At 40.6% G+C, this 17,694-nt stretch overlaps 1 protein-coding gene and 1 pseudogene across 3 annotated transcripts; one reads left to right on the top strand and one right to left on the bottom strand.

The window, feature by feature from the left end:
• Window positions 1-6,835: 6,835 nt before the first annotated feature.
• Window positions 6,836-7,454, bottom strand: LOC112267387 (annotated as a pseudogene).
• A 1,173-nt stretch (window positions 7,455-8,627) lies between these two features.
• On the top strand, window positions 8,628-14,418 carry LOC112267363 (solute carrier family 2, facilitated glucose transporter member 10). Of its 3 annotated transcripts, none has more exons than XM_024445660.2 (7): window positions 8,628-8,776; window positions 9,815-9,897; window positions 10,510-11,787; window positions 11,959-12,081; window positions 13,428-13,563; window positions 13,674-13,773; window positions 14,113-14,418. In XM_024445660.2, the coding sequence occupies exons 2-6, from the start codon at window positions 9,894-9,896 to the stop codon at window positions 13,771-13,773; spliced, it is 1,641 nt and encodes a 546-aa protein (XP_024301428.1). In that variant the 5' UTR covers window positions 8,628-8,776; window positions 9,815-9,893; the 3' UTR covers window positions 14,113-14,418. The 3 variants fall into 3 exon arrangements, with proteins under 3 accessions (XP_024301428.1, XP_024301421.1, XP_024301415.1); XM_024445653.2 differs by having other exon boundaries at window positions 14,073-14,418; XM_024445647.2 differs by having other exon boundaries at window positions 8,694-8,765; window positions 13,674-14,418.
• The last annotated feature ends 3,276 nt before the right edge of the window (window positions 14,419-17,694 follow it).

Raw genomic sequence — 17,694 nt, 5'->3', positions numbered from 1 at the left:
TGTTGGTTAGAGCTGCCTTGCCCTATAAAAAACCCTCACAAAATGTGAGTTTGCTATTCACAAGAAGCATTGCCTGATGTGAACCATGCCCCTAACAAGAGAGAATTCAGAAGACATAAGATTAAGAATTGTTGACTTGCATAAAGCTGGAAAGGGTTACAAAAGTATCTTTAAAAGCCTTGATGTTCATCAATCCACAGTAAGACAAATTGTCTATAAATGGAGAAAATTTAGCACTGTTGCTACTCTCCCTAGGAGTGGCTGTCCTGCAAAGATGACTGCAAGAGCACAGCGCAGAATGCTCAATGAGGTTAAGAAGAATCCTAGAATGTCAGCTAAAGACTTACAGAAATCTCTGGAACATGCTAACATCTCTGTTGACGAGTCTACGACACGTAAAACACTAAACAATAATGGTGTTCATGGGAGGACACCACGGAAGAAGCCACTGCTGTCCAAAAAAACATTGCTGCACATCTGAAGTTTGCAAAAGTGCACCTGGATGTTCCACAGCGCTACTGGCAAAATATTCTGTGGACAGATGATACTGCAGTTGAGTTGTTTGGGCCTGGACAACTTGCTATCATCAACGGCCAAATGAATTCCCAAGTTTATCAATACATTTTGCAGGAGAATGTTAGCCTATCTGTCCTCCAATTGAAGCTCAACAGAAGTTGGGTGATGAAACAGGACAATGACTCAAAACACATAAGTAAATCAACAACAGAATGGCTTCAACAGAAGAAAATATGCCTTCTGGAGTGGCCCAGTCAGAGTCCTGACCTCAACCCGATTGAGATGCTGTGGCATGACCTCAAGAAAGCAATTCACACCAGACATCCCAAGAATATTGCTGAACCCAAACAGTTTTGTAAAGAGGTGGTCCAAAATTCCTCCTGACCGTTGTGCAAGTCTGATCCGCAACTACAGAAAACATTTGGTTGAGGTTATTGCTGCCAAAGGAGGGTCAAGCAGTTATTAAATCCAATTGTTCACATACTTTTTCCATCCTGCACTGTGAATGTTTATACGGTGTGTTCAATAAAGACATGATAATGTAGAATTGTTTGTGTGTTATTAGTTTAAGCAGACAGTGTTTGTCTATTGTGACCTGGATGAAGATCAGATCAAATTGTATGACCAATTTATGCAGAAATCCAGGTATTTCCAAAGGGTTCACATACTTTTTCTTGCCACTGTATGTCTATGGATGTTATATTCCTGCATTATGGGAAATGTTGGGTTAACAATAGACTCAAACTACGAATCTGACCAGTCCTGACCCTCTCCAAGTACCATAAGTGGTGTAAGGAGAATGAAAAAAATATTGTTCAACCAATGCTATATTTGGCCCACAAATATTTAGCATTTATAATCACATCTATTGACTATGTCACAATTATTGCTTGATATCTGAGTTCAATTCTTATTTTCAAAAGCATTGATTCCCTTTTCTGTTATATTTATCTTTGTGTTTGAAGAAGCTGCTTAGTATGACCTTTGGTGACATGATTTTCGGTAACTGTTTTGTTTGCACTTATACCCTCAAAGTTTTCAGTCTTACAGATGCTTATTTAATTGTAGCCAACACTGTTCAGTCGTAATTGAATTTGCATAGGTTTATCCTTACATTATTTGATATTGTAGTAAGCTGCTATGCCTTCCAATGCCTTACATATCTGTTAATGTTTGTGTATTTTGAATTGAAATCATCACAAAATAAGAGAGCTTAGCAATCAGTGTTTGAAAAATGCGTTTTTGGAAAGCGATCCACAATCTACTTAAATGATTTATGCTTCTGCCAAATATTTGTGTTATCTTATCATGTTCGTGTCTTGGAGATTGAATGTAATTGACTGAATCAATAATGCTTACTGAAGGAATTTAAGCATATTTTGAAATGCATGTGCAGTATCTACAACAAAAACCCAGCGTAATTTGTTTTCAAATATAGGCCTCTACAAGCCATCTAGGTATGTTTTTGCAATTTATGCTTTGCATTTAGGCCTAAGGTTCAGTTCCAAATGGACATACATTATGTCATATTCACATACCACAAAATGTTACCGGATATTTAGTAAATATGACATAATTAGAATGATATCCTCAAGCTCAGTTATGACCGCAAATACAAAGAAAAAAATGTTGATGCACTTGATCGGAGCACGATGGTTTATAGATTAACACTGCCATTGTGATATTGATGAAAATGTATCATAAGTATTTAATTTCATTCTGAGACCAAAACCTTCTGTAAGCTGTAGTTGTGATGAGAGTCTGCTTATGGAACCTGCTTCAGTTCCCATTGAACCACAACTGTTTGGAAAGTCTTGTACAATAAATAAAAATAAAGTTTATTACAAATGTTTGGTGCAACTGTGAGTTATATTTGAGGCGGCATGCAGCCTAGTGATTAGAGCGTAGGGCCAGTAACCAAAAGGTTGTTGGATCGAATCCCCGAGCTGACAAGGTACAAAAATCTGTTGTTCTTCCCTGAGCAAGGCAGTTAACCCACTGTTCCCCAGTTGGCCGTCATTGCAAATAAGAATTTGTTCTTAACTGACTTGCCTAGTTAAATCAAGGTTAAATTAAAAATATATACTACATATACTATATAATATATACTACATACTATGACTGTGTCACGCCCTGATCTGTTTCACCTGTCCTTGTGATTGTCTCCACCTCCATGTGTCGCTGATTTTCCCCAGTGTATTTATTCCTGTGTTTCCTGTCTCTGTACCAGTTCATCTTGTATGTTTTTCCAAGTCAACCAGCGTTTTTCTGTTCTCCTGCTTTTTTCTATTCTCCTGCTTTTTTCTATTCTCCTTTTTCTAGTCCTCCCGGTTTTGACCCTTGCCTGTTTCTGGACTCTGTACCCGCCTGCCTGACCATTCTGCCTGCCTTGACCACGAGCCTGTCTGCTACTCTGTACCTCCTGGACTATGATCTGGTTTTGACCTTTTTCCTGTCCACGACCATTCTCTTGTCTACTTTTGGATTAATGAACATTGTAAGACTCCAACCATCTGCCTCCTGTGTCTGCATCTGGGTCTCGCCTTGTGCCATAATAGACTGTCTAGCAACAAGAGAATTACGAGTAACTAACGCTGACTGTAATTCTCTATCAACAAAGCAGGACATCTTCTCAATGATCAGGGCCCGTATTCATTAAGTGCTAATCTAGGATCAGTTTAGCCTTTTAGATCATCTGATCATAGATCAGCACTCAGACTCACGTCAACATTTCCCATCTTTTGAGGATGAATAGAGCGAATTAAATAAACAAAAACAAGGTTAAAGACATCAAACTACTGAACGTACAAAAATAACTCTACATAATGCTACAAACTTGAGCGGTAATATCCTTCTATACATCCTTTGACTATGCCTTAGCACTGGTTGTACAACTGATGTACAACCCATCCTCACAATGGTCGTGATACATCTGGTGTTTTTGCAGACATCACATAACTATTGTATCACAACCATTGTGTCAAATGCTTTGTACAACCTGAGTGTGTCAGTTGTACAACCTGAGTGTGTCAGTTGTACAACTTGAGTATACACTAGGCCTATGGGCTGTGACCACACTCTCCGAGGGTGTCTCAGGGACAAAAAAAAAAAAAATCCTATTCACACATTGGTATAATACACACTTGTACATGCGTGAAATAGGACAAATATAAGCACCCACAAAAGTATTATTATTATGTGCCTATGATATCTGACAGTGTGAACACTCTCTCCACGGCACCTGAACTCTGAGACATAGTCCTCCGTGGTGGGACTCAGTTTGAGGAAGCTCCACATAGAGTACAGGCCGTTGACGTTCAGGCTGGGCGGTGAGTTGAAAACCTGGCCAGCAGGGACCCTCGGTCCGTCCTTATGCCAGCTGACCCGACACTTGTTCAGGACACAGAAGTTGAGCGTGCACTCCTCATCCTGCAGAGGGCGTAGTGGCTCACACTTAATAAATATCACATTCATAGGGGTGCCTGTTGAAAAATACACATGGGTCCTATTGATTAGGCACAAAATGGAAGAGAATTTACAGAAACAGGGATGGAGTAGCTGGACTTTTTGTTTTGTAAGCCCTAGTGAACATAACATGATGAGGCACAATACGTTTGCACTACAAAGTTATAAGAAGACACTTGAATATATATCTTGAATATCAGCTCCATCGGATATATTCTGTCTCTGTTGATGCATTCTCCTGACCAACATTATGAAAACCAAACATGTAGAATTCAATTCAATTTCCAGGATGAAGACTTCCCCACTAACTTGTATTTCATCTACACTCAATCTTTATGACAATTACCACGATATAGCCAAGCTCTGATTGGCAGAATACATTTGTGAGATAATTGTAAACAGATAACTAAAACAGGAGTCTCAAACTGGCGGCCTGTGTGCCAGAATGTGGGCCCAGGGCCGAACGGGTTTGTGACCCAGAGCTAAAATGGCTACCATGTCTCTGATGAGTTAGTTACCTTGTGTGTTGATATGATCAACAACGTCTTTTGTATACTGGCCCAGAGAAACTGGAGTGATACACGTGGCACGTGTAGACCGCCCTCTTGTTCTCCTGAGCCATGGTCAACTCGATTTTACTCCACACGCTATACACCTGCTCCCAATTGTTTCTCGACCACTCGAGATGGACTTTGTCCGGGTAGAACTTCTCAACCCAACAGCATAGCACCAGCAAACCTCTCCACCTTTGGGATCTGAGGAATGTTGGACATTATTAAGAACGAGGGAAAGTGAAGAGTGAAAAGAGTGTGTTAATTCTAAGTCTAAGTATTCAGACCCTTTGACTTTTTCCACATTTTGTTACGTTACAGCCTTATTCTAAAATGTATTAAATATTTATTTTTCTTCCTAAATCTATACACAATACCCCATAATTGACAAAGCGAAAACAGGTTTTTAGACATTTTTGCAAATGAAGAACAAAAATAACTTATTTACATAAGTATTCAGACACTTTTGCTATGAGACTCAAAATTGAGCTCATGTCCATCCTGTTTCCAATGATCACCCTTGAGATGTTTCTACAACTTGATTGGAGTCCACCTGCGGTAAATTCAATTGATTGGACATGATGTGGAAATACACACCTGTATATATAAGGCCCCACAGTTAAAAGGCACATACATTGCAGCCCACTTGGAGTTTGCCAAAAGGCACCTAAAGGACCATGAGAAACAAGATTCTCTGATCTGATGAAACCAAGATTGACCTCTTTGGCCTGAATACCAAGCGTCACAACTGGAGGAAACCTGGCACCATCCCTACGGTGAAGCATGTTGGTGGCAGCATCATCATACTGTGGGGATGTTTATCAGCTGCAGTGACTGGGAGACTAGTCAGTGATCGAGGGAAAGATGAACAGAGCAAATTACAGAGAGATCCTTGCTGAGGACCTCAGACTGGGGCAAAGGTTCACCTTCCAACAGGACAACCACCCTAAGCATACAGCCAAGACAATACAGGAGTGGCTTCGGGACAAGTCTCAGCCAGAGCCCAGACTTGAACCCATTCAAACATCTCTGGAGAGACCTGAAAAAGCTGTGCATCGACACTGCAACCTGACAGAGCTTGAGAGGATCTGTAGAGAAGAATGGGAGAAACTCCCCAAATTACATGCCAAGCTTGTAGCATCATACCCAAGAAGACTCAAGTCTGTAATTGCTGCCAAAGGTGATTCAACAAAGTACTCAGTAGAGGGTCTGAATACTTATGTAAATGTGTTATTTATTTTAATGTTTATTTTAAATTTATTTTAAATGTGTAATACATTTGCTAACATTTCTAAAAACCTGCTTAGAATAAGGCTGTAATGTAATGAAATGTGGAAAAAGTCAATGGGTCTGAATGCTTTCCGAATGCAATGTCAATGGCTTCTCCACTCCCTGCGGCTATAGCCTGGACATTGATTCAACTTCTTAAACTGTAGGTGCCATCTGGATTGAACACAGCCATTCCGGTACACACGTATTGTGTGAGGGCAAGATATCAGCATAAAAAAAACCATGCATAGCATAAACAGCTACTCTAGGATGTATTCGCATACATTTAGTAATACAACAATAATAAAAACTGAACTTGTTTCATAGCCAAGACAAGTACTGTTGTTTGCTTGTAGGGCTGACTTTGACATTTGCCCCAATAACGTTACTTCTAAGAAAACCCTAGTGATATTGCCATGACAATCAAAATACTGAGCGTTTTTCCTCATACCTTTACAATCCAAAAGGATGAGCATAATTGTGATGGCATTGTTAATATCCCAGCAGCTATTCATTGGGATTCACGTTTGGTTGGGATGTTTACCGTGACAGGACTGGAGAGCAATTCTGAAAGTAAACATTTACACGCCTATCTCAGTCATGTGATTTCCCAGCTCCAATTGAAACAGGAAAGCTCATAAAATAATTTCCCCAGCTACAATTGAAACAGGAACGCTCATAAAAGATCCCAAGTAAGGCCTTCCTTACATAACAAGGGATATGATTGTGGGCCATCAGAAAGGCACAATAGAAATTGGATTGAGAAATCATTGCCTGCCTGCACACCGTGTGGGGCAGAATGAAGAACCTCATTCTAGATTCTCATTACATTGAATTAACCAGTGAAAGAAGTGGTCCTCTGTAGCTCAGTTGGTAAAGCATAGTGCTTGCAACACCAGAATAGTGGGTTTGTTTCCGGGAACCACCCATCCTTAGAATGCATGACTGTGAGTCACTTTGGATGAAAGCGTCTGCTAAATAGTGTATATTATTATGTCAAGAAAAAACACAAACAAATAAAGCCAAGGGTCTTTTATTTCAATAACAAATATTTGTAGTAACATAACATTGTCGGACCGACAGCTTCTCCACTGTCTATGCCTATATGCTACCATCTAAATATCAAATAGAACTCTTAACAAATCAGTGCCAAACGGGCCATGTCCTTGTAAATGCATTGGTACAAACGATCTCATAGGTTCCCTTTAACAGACCGTCAACCTTTTTCTCCCACTCACCCGAACTTTATCAAGCTTATTGACAACGGCGTGGGGCTTCTTGGACGAAGCTGCGTAGGCCTTCAGCAGCTTCTCGAACAGAACCTCTGTGTTGGGGTGGGTGCTCAGGAAAGCTTTCTCCAGCCTTCAGCAGCATGTTGGACGTGGTCAAGTCTCCATGGACGACGTCCTCGTCACGCATTTTGGCCAGAATCCGATCCATCTTCTTAGCGAGCTGTTCCAGACGGTCCTCTGGGATTTTCTGGGTGGAGGAGAGCTGCGTGGAGGCGATGTGGTCTCTGACGGTGATGTAGCCCACAATGTCTTCAAGAAAGATGCAGTGGGAGGTGTAGTCTACAAAGTAGACGACTGGTGCAGATAAGCCTGGAGAGAGAGAGAGGGGGAGAGAGAGAGGAACCGAGAGAAAGAGAGAAAGAGAGGAATATTAGACACTAATAAAGATCAAGGGTAGGCAGGCATATATATTACAAACTGGGTCGTTTGAGCCATGAATGTTGATTGGCTGAATGCCTCGGTATAGCAGACCGGTATACCACGGGTATGACAAAACATTTATTATTTTTACGTTGGTAACCAGGTTATAATGCAATAAGGCACATCGGACTTTGGTGTATATGGCCAATATACCATGGTTAAGGGCTGTATCCAGGTACAGTCCTTAGCCATGGTATATTGGCCAAATACCACAACCCGTTTGGCCATATTGTTTTAAATATATTATTTGATATGTATGACCTCATATAAATAAGATAAAATACTTACCGTATAGACCTTCCAATCATCAACATCCTGTAAATTGGAAGTATTTCACAGTTGTCCAGCTCACAAAGACACCACAGCAACATCTCTGCAGTGCGGTGCAGCTCTGCAACTTCAATTTATTTCATGATTTGAAACCATGTAGATCCCCAGCAGTCACTCAACAGCTTTTCAACAGCGAAGTATTGAGAGCACCTCTTGCATGGTTCTGCGATGTGTGCGTTTTTCATCCAGCACCGGGTACCTATACAATTTAGGAAACCTTTACTTTACAATGGTCGGCCTGCCCAAAAACGTCCCCGATATACACGAGCTTCTGCACCCTGTTTCATCAGTTCTATTTTCTAGAGAAACTGCAGGAGGGCCACACTGTTTGCCTCAACAGCCATGTTTACAAATCACAGTTTTTTTCCTGCTTGCAGACAAGTGGCACAATTGCATGTATTTAAAAGTTTTGCCATCCTTAGTTTCGGTGTAAAACTGACAGGGATATTTCAACAGCCGAAATGTAAAAAGACTGGAGATTCAGCCAGGTCACAGATGCTATCACTATCACATCTGTAGGAATAATTCCCGAAGGTAAATGATAGCCTGCGATGTTTTTAAATGTTTTCATAAAATAACTATCACACATTACGTTTTTCCATACGTGTTGTCGTTCATATGGGCTTAATCGATGTATGAGTCGAAATTAATGCTAGGCCTATGGTATGGGCCTACAATTTTCCAATGATAGTTTCACTAAGTGAAGCATGGGAAAAGTTTCATTAGGAGTTCGATTTCTTTGGAATATTTTAAAAGTTGTCGAGATGTCGGCCCCTGGTGTCAAAAGTTTGAAATGGAGTCTTGCAATTTGAGACTTGCAATTTGAGACGCTTTTCTCTGCCACGTAGCTTCAACTTCCTGATGTAAAGTCATACATTGTGTTGCTCCGAAGTTAACCAAATGCATCTTCACCAGAAACATTGTAAGAACATGGTAAGCAAATTTACTACAAAAAGGATACAAAAAACAAAGCATCTTAGTCATTGCCTTTACGTAAATGAGTGCACTCGAGCGCGTTCTCTGGAGTTTAACGGGATACTTGCCTTTGAGACTCTATCCGCATGATTGGGAATCTTACATTTTGTTTTAACTCGTCGTTTCTTCTTTGATTTGAACTTTCAGCCAATTTTGGTAAGGGTAGGGTAGTGTATGTAGTCTACTGTCTAGTCTATATCTGTGCTTTAGCCTATTAATATGCGAACATTCAATAACGGTATTCCATGATAGCAAGGATGCCTACCGTCCAAAGATGTACAATCAAGCAATAATTTATTTTACACTTCTGATATGATAAATATAAAACATACTGGTGTTTTACTGATAAGCGCATCAACAATGGCAACAGGTAAAATCGTGATGAATATCGTATGTCTTTTGTACCTTCAATGTATTACTTATTTTCCATATAGCCATTAGAATGAACCATATAGGCCTGTTTGTTTTGAGCAAGCAATAAAACTGTGGTGTTTGGATGGTGACAGAATAGAATGGAATATAATATTATTATACTGTAAATTGAATAGAATAGATGGGATATAATAGATTAAAAGGCCTTGTAATCAATGTATTACCGTTATTCTAATTGAAACAACGCTGCTGCAGTATTTGGAAAGGACATGTTAAATTCATCAATGCATTGTCATCTCCTCTCTGCAGCCTATTTGCAAGGAATATTACATTTGCTACCAGTGCATAAGGTGCTTTTTCCAAACAGAGAAAAGGAGCAATGATCTGATTAACGGCCAGAGTGCATTTTGTTGAGCCAATCTCAAGTGGTCTTGTCTAATGAAATCAGTGGCATAAACAGGGGAGTTGTCATGACTACAGAGCTGTGCGGCCTCTCGCGCTCACTGTTTTGTTCATGCGCCGCTGGACGTCTCCTTTTGGGCGCGCGAGGTCATAAGCGTTTTATTTCTCTATTTATAAACATCATTTTTTATGTTTCATGGATTATTTTTGCCTCTGTTTTAGAGTCGAGAAATGCCAACATGGACTGAGCCTTGCTTGAACTGAAATGTGTTTTTAGTTGAAGGAATAGCAACTCAATATTATGGGTAAGTTATTTGGATTATTTCAACCTAATTATTTTACAACATCAAGACAAGCTGTTATGAAATGACACAAAAATAATGTAGATGTACAGTAGGCCTAACAGTACATGCATGCAATACAGTGCAATACTTATGCATATGCAGAACTGTAAAAAAAAAAAAAAAAAAAAAAAAACGTTATCATCATTGAAGACACCGCTTTGTAGAGTTTACAACCACTATCCCGGAGTTTTGCTAGATTAATCAGAAATAGATATTGCATATAAAACACGTATACCTGGACATGAAGAACATAATCAATTATTAATGTCCTTTCTCCAAACATGAGCATACATTTGAATAGTTAATGTTTCTTCTATGGGACACAGAATATGTATGATAAGCACATTTTTTAGCTGCTTTACTAAATGTCCTCTATATAGGCACACACAGTAATATGAAAATAGACACAAATGATTACATTGTGTTGCACCTTAATATTTTTTACCTTCTGTGGAAACCATTATTAATTGTATCACATCATCAAAAGATCATTCAAATGTTAACGAAATGAATCCTATACTCACATAATGAATTGTATACTTATATACTCCAAACCTTTTTCTTCTTTCCTAGGTTGCTCCACCCTGGCCCTCTCCAGTGTGGTGTCCACGCTTGGTGGCCTGGTCTTTGGTTACGAGCTGGGGATTATCTCCGGGGCTCTCCTCCAGCTCCAGGCCGAGTTCCGACTCACTTGTGTCCAGCAGGAGGCTGTGGTCAGTGCCCTTCTGATCGGGGCCTTGCTGGCCTCCCTGGTTGGTGGTTGGCTGATTGACCGCTACGGCCGGAGGAACTCCATCCTCCACAGCAACGTCCTCATCCTGGCCGGGAGTTTGATTCTGGTCAGCAACTCTTACTTGGCACTGGTGGTGGGCAGAATCACGGTGGGCTTCGCCATGTGCATCTCCTCCATGTCCTGCTGTATCTTTGTATCGGAGATGGTCACCCCCAAGCACAGAGGTTTTTTGGTGACTCTGTACGAAGTTGGTATCACCGTGGGCATCCTGGGAGCTTACGCCATAAACTATATCCTGTCCGATGCCAGGCAGGGATGGAAGTATATGTTTGGGTTAGCCATCGTGCCTACTTTGGCTCAGTTTGTCTCCATTTGGTTTCTCCCGTCCAATGCCGGAACACCTGCAGCAGGCCAAAGTGCAGGTGCTCAAAGCCAAAGAGGTCTTATTCACTCCATTGAGAATCACAAAGTGGAGAATTCGGCACATGTTTCCAACATACTCGATAACCCACAGTACAACTTTCTGCACCTCTTTCAACAGAAGGACAATATGAGGACCAGGACTACCATTGCGCTAGGCTTGGTGATCTTTCAACAGTTCACAGGTCAGCCCAATGTGCTCTTCTACTCCTCAACCATCTTTCAGTCAGTGGGCTTCAAGAGCAATGCCTCGGCAGTGCTGGCGTCCTTGGGCTTGGGGGTAGTCAAGGTGATCGCCACCTTGGTCTCCATGGTGTTTGCCGATAGGGTTGGCAGGAGGCCTCTGCTCATTGGTGGATGTATAGTAATGTCCGTGTGTTTGATGACCATAGGACTTTTGAGCGGGCGTTCAGTGGTCAACACCAACACACACTGTAATGCTGGGGATTATGTCAATAACAGCACACCCCTATCGCAGCTAACGGTGGAAAATCAATCAAGCTTTGACATTTCTGTCAGTCAACGCCTTGGACGTCACGATAGGACCGAAGTAAGGCATATTGCTTACGATGCTGAGAGATCCTTAGGTACTTTGATGCCAGTGGCTTCTCCAGCTGTCCACAATGGAGTGGTGAACTGGATCATTTTATTCTGTATGATGGCAGTCGTCAGTGCATACTCAGTTGGATTTGGACCAAGTAAGTACTTTCGCCTAGGATTATTCATAATTATCGTGTTTTCTGGCAAATTATCTAAATGTGGGGCCATAAGATTATTGTTAAGCTTAGCTAGAACTTGCTTTTGACAGTCATATAGCGTGGTCTTGTGAATGACTAGAGGTTGATGTTTGTGAATTTTCCGTTGCATAGTGACCTGGCTCATTTTGAGTGAAATATTTCCTGCTGCGGTCAGAGGGAGAGCGTTTGCCTTCACAAACTGCTTCAACTGGGCTGCCAACTTAATTGTCACATTCTCCTTCTTGAATGTCATCAGTAAGTGTCTACCTCTATGAATTCACATTCAAACAAGTCCGGTTTACTACCATGCATTCGGAAAGTATTCAGACCCCTCTGACTTTTTCCACATTTTGTTACGTTAGAGCCATATTCTAAAATTGATTAAATATTTTTTCCCCTCATCAGTATACACATAATACCCCATAATGACAAAGCGAAAACAGGTTTTTAGAATTGTTGCACATTTATTAAAAATTTAAAAAATGAAATTCCTTATTTACATAAATATTCAGACCCTTTGCTATGAGACTCGAAATTGAGCTCAGGTGCATCCTGTTTCCATTGATCATCCTTGAGATGTTTCTACAACTTGATTGGTGTCAAACTGTGGTAAATTAAATTGATTGGACATGATTTGGAAAGGCACACACCTGTCTATATAAGGTCCCACAGTTGACAGTGCATGTCAGAGCAAAATCCAAGCCATGAGATTCTCTGGTCTGATGAAACCAAGATTGATCTCTTTGGCCTGAAAGCCAAGCATCACGTCTGGAGGAAACCTGGCACCATCCCTACGGTGAAGCATGGTGGTTGCAGCATCATGCTGTGGGGATGTTTTTCAGCTGCAGGGACTGGGAGAACAGTCAGAATTGAGGGAAAGATTAACGGAGCAAAGTACAGCGAGACACTTGATGAAAACCTGCTCCAGAGCGCTCAAGGCCTCAAACTGGGGTGACTTTTCACCTTCCAACAGGACAACGATCCTAAGTACACAGCCAAGACAACGCAGGAGTGGCTTCGGGTCTCTGAATTTCCTTAAGTGGCCCAGCCGGAGCCTTGATGTGAACCCAATCGAACATCTCTGGAGAGACCTGAAAATAGCTGTGCAGCAACGCTCTCCATCCAACCTGACAGCGCTTGAGAGGATCTGGAGAGAATAATGGGAGAAACTCCGCAAATACAGGTGTGCCAAGCTTGTAGCATCATACCCAAGAAGACTCGAGGCTGTAATCACTGCAAAAGGTGCTTCAACAAAGTACTGAGTAAAGGGTCTGAATACTCATGTATTTTCTAAAAACCTATTTTTGCTTTTTCATTATGGGGTATTGTGTGTAGATTGATGAGAAATAAAACACAATTTAATCAATTTTAGAATAAGGCTGTAATGTAACAAAATGTGGAAAAAGTCAAGGGGTCTAAATACTTTCTGAATGTACTGTATATAGTGCCAGTCAAAGGTTTGGGCACATCTACTCATTCAAGGGTTAAATCTTCAAAGATTGAACTATATTCCTTGTATGGCGCTCAACCTAGAATGCAGTGCAGTAATTTAGTTAAAAAGTATCTACCTGGCAATTAAGTTGATTATGTTTCGTCACCAGATGTGATTGGTTTGTCTGGGACATTCCTTTCTTATGGGCTGATTGGAGTGGGAGCGGTGGTGTTCTTTTACTTCATGTTACCAGAGACCAAAGGGAAATCACTGGAGCAAATAGACAGGGAGCTCTGTTTGAAAAGGTATAACTCAAACTTCAGTCTATCATTATGCAGTAAAAATAGAAATGCTATTTTCAACGTGATCTGAAATGCAGTTAGATCTAGGAACTTATCTGTTATTTCTTTTGTAGGGTACACAACAGTGAAGAATGCTGTAACATCCTTAGCAGGAGAATCGCCTCCCCCGGGTATCAAAGAGTGCACATTGTTAGCTCAGCAACCCAATGTTGAGTGAGTCTATCCAAGTGTTACATTCTAAGTATATATATATATATATATATATATTTACACTCTTGCAACCTGACTGAAACAACGGACTGATGCTAATGGCGGTATTGAAAAGTTGAGCGTAGTGATCCGTCCAGCTACCATAGCAGAGCTTACGACATGACTGAACAATGTTTTTATTGCACTGGTATTTCAAACTTATTTTTCGAATGCTTGTGAACAATTCTGTCACTTGTTTTCACAAATGAAAATGAAACACAATGTTTTTGCAAGTGACTCTGCTCTTTCTACTACTTTTCAAGTCTGCAAGAAAAATAACAGCAGTTTTCCATTTCCATCAAGAGTCAACCTATACGGAGGTCATCATCTGGCATCACCATCATCAGTTTCAGAGTTTCAGATCGCTGATCCACTGAGGGAGTCTTGCTCTAACCAATGTCAATGTTGTCCTATCCTTCACTTTGTTCTATGTATAACCCAAGTATGCCTAGCCTACAATGTTTATGTTTGTAAAATGTTTAACCATTTAGAGAACCATAATGGAAATACGTTTTCAAACTTTTGTGTCATCATCAAAGATTTTAAATGCATTATCCACGTGTGGTTGTATTGTGTTTGAAATCAAATAAATCTATAACCTCGACTCCATAGCCGCATGGGGCTCCTTAACTGGGCCTTTACGGCGCAATTGGTGATCTAATCTAATTAGTCATTCAAAGTCGTTAGTCTTTCAAGTTCACTAGAATTCATCAAATGGCACTCTGCCAGATAATGAAGCTCTAAAACAGTAGTCTAACTAAACCTAGCATTACAATAAAAATGTAGCACAATTGTCACAATTAATTTCAAACATAGCAAAATGTATATACAGTGCATTCGGAAAGTATTCAGACCCCTTGACTTTTCCACATGTTGTTACGTTGCAGCCTTATTCTACAACATGCTCCTCAATCTAAACACAATAACCCACAATGACAAAGTGAAAACAGGTTTTTAGAAATTGTTGCATATTTAATCAAAATCAAAAACATCTTATTTACAGTTGAAGTCGGAAGTTTACATACACCTTAGCCAAATACATTTAAACTCAGTTTTTCACAATTCCTGACATTTATTCCAAGTCAAAATGCCACGTCTTAGGTCAGTTAAGATCACCATTTTATTTTAAAAATCTGAAATGTCAGAATAACAGTAGAGAGGATTTATTTCAGCTTTTATTTCTTTCATCACATTCCCAGTGGGTAAGAAGTTCACATACACTCAATTAGTATTTGGTAGCATTGCCTTTAAATTGTTTAACTTGGGTCAAACATTTCGGGGAGCCTTCCACAAGCTTCCCACAATAAGTTGGGTGAATATTGGCCCATTCCTCCTGCCAGAACTAGTGCAACTGAGTCAGGTTTGTAGGCCTCCTTGCTCCCACACGCTTTTTCAGTTATGCATACAAATTTTCTATAGGATTGAGGTCAGGGCTTTGTGATGGCCACTCCAATACCTTGACTTTAACTGTTTATATAGATACTTTTGTACCCTGCTGTTGTTCTGGGATTGATTTGCACATTTCGCACTAAAGTACGTTCATCTCTAGGAGAGAGAAAGCGTCTCCTGAGCGTTACGACGGCTGCATTGTCCCATGGTGTTTATACGTGCGTACTATTGTTTGTACAGATGAATGTGGTACCTTCAGGCATTTGGAAATTGCTCCCAAGGATGAACCAGACTTGTGGAGGTCTAAATTTTTTTTCTGAGGTCTTAGCTGATTTCTTTTGATTTTCCCATGATGTCAAGCATAGAGGCACTGAGTATGAAGGTAGGCCTTGAAATACATCCACAGGTACACCTCCAATTGACTCAAATTATGTCAAATGATGCCTATCAGAAGCTTCTAAAACCATGACATAATTTTCTGGAATTTCCCAAACTATTTAAAAGGCACAGTCAAATTAGTGAATGTAAACTTCTGGCCCACTGGAATTGTGATACAGTGAATTATAAGTGAAATAATCTGTAAACAATTGTTGGAAAAATGACTTGTGTCATGCACAAAGTAGATGTCCTAACCGACTTGCCAAAACTATAGTTTGTTAACAAGAAATGTGGAGTGGTTGAAAATTAGTTTTAATGACTCCAAACTAAATGTATGTAAACTTCCGACTTCAACTGTACATAAGTATTCAGACCCTTTGCCTATGAGATTCGAAATTGAGCTCAGGTGCCTCCTGTTTCCATTGATCATCCTTGAGATGTTTCTACAACTTGATTGGAGTCCACCTGTGGTAAATTCAATTGATTGGACATGATTTGGAAAGGCACACACACCGGTCTATATAAGCTCCCACAGTTGACAGTGCATGTCAGATCAAAACCAAGCCACGAGGTCGAAGGAATTTCCGCCGAGCTCAGACAGGATTGTGTCGAGGCACAGATCTGGGCATGTATACCAACAAACTTCTGCAGCTTTGAAGGTTCCCAAGAACACAGCGGCCTCAATCATTCTTTAATGGAAGACATTTGGAACCACCAAGGCTCTTCCTAGAGCTGGCCACCCAGCCAAACTGAGAAAGCGGGGGAGAAGGGCCTTGGTCAGAGAGGTGACCAAGAACCCAATGAACACTGACAGAGCTCTAGAGTCTCTCTGTGAAGATGGGAGAACCTACCAGAAGGACAACCATCTCTGCAGCACCCCACCAATCAGGCCTTTATGGTAGAGTGACCAGACGGAAGCCACTCCTCCGTAAAAGCCACATGACAGCCCACTTGGAGTTTGACAAAAGGCATTTAAAGGACTCAGACCAAGAGAAACAAGATTCTCTGGTCTGATGAAACCAAGATCGAAATCTTCGGCCTGAATGCCAAGCGTCATATCTGGAGGAAACCTAGCACCATCCCTATGGTGACGCATGGTGGTGGCAGCATCATCATGCTGTGGGATGTTTTTCCACTGGCAGGGACTGGGAGACTTGTCAAGATTGAGGGAAAGATGAACGGAGCAAAGCACAGAGAGATCCTTGATGAAAACCTGCTCTAGAGTGCTCAAGACCTGACTGGGGCGAAGGTTCACCTTCCAACAGGACAACACTAAAGCACACAGCCAAGACAACACAGGAGTGGCTTCTGTACAAGTCTTTGAATGTCCTTGAGTGGCCCAGCCAGAGCCCAGACTTTAAATGTATGTAGTTCTGTCCTTGAGCTGTTCTCGTCTATATGTTCTGTATTATGTCATCCTGATTTGTTTCATGTTTTATTGTGGACCCCAGGAAGAGTAGCTGCTGCTTTTGCAACAGCTAATGGGGATCCTAATAAAACACCAAAATACTCAAACATCTCTGGAGACCTGAAAACAGCGGTACAGCGATGCTCCCCATCCAACCTGACAGCGCTTGAGAGGATCTGGAGAGAAGAATGGGAGAAACTCCGCAAATACAGGTGTGCCAAGCTTGTAGCGTCATACCCAAGAAGACCCGAGGCTGTAATCGCTGCCAAAGGTGCTTCAACAAAGTACTGAGTAAAAGGACGGATTACTTATGTAAATGTGAGATTTAAAAAATATTATAAATGTGTAACTGTTTCTAAAAACCTGTTTATGCTTTGTCATTATGGAGTATTGTGTGTAGATTGATAAGAAAAACTATTTAATACAATTTAGAATAAGGTTGTAACAAAATGTGGGAAAAGGCAAGGAGTCAGAATACTTTCCAAATGCACTGTAAGTGACTTCACAAAAGAATACTATAAGGAAAGTAATGTTAATAAAACCTTACAAATCAGGAGACACTGAAAAAAAAACATCTATACAGTCAGATTTACTTGATAAATAAAACACGTGTTTATTTACACAAATATTTTCAAAGGACATACAAATATATACAGTGAAGTAAGGACTCAAATGTTGATGTATGCATGTATTTTTCATATATTGAGATT

The sequence above is a fragment of the Oncorhynchus tshawytscha genome, linkage group LG02 (genome assembly GCF_018296145.1).
Source record: "Oncorhynchus tshawytscha isolate Ot180627B linkage group LG02, Otsh_v2.0, whole genome shotgun sequence".
NCBI classification, from domain to species: domain Eukaryota; kingdom Metazoa; phylum Chordata; class Actinopteri; order Salmoniformes; family Salmonidae; genus Oncorhynchus; species Oncorhynchus tshawytscha.
Note: the sequence above shows the minus strand (reverse complement) of the source record. Positions and strands in the feature narration are given on the sequence as shown.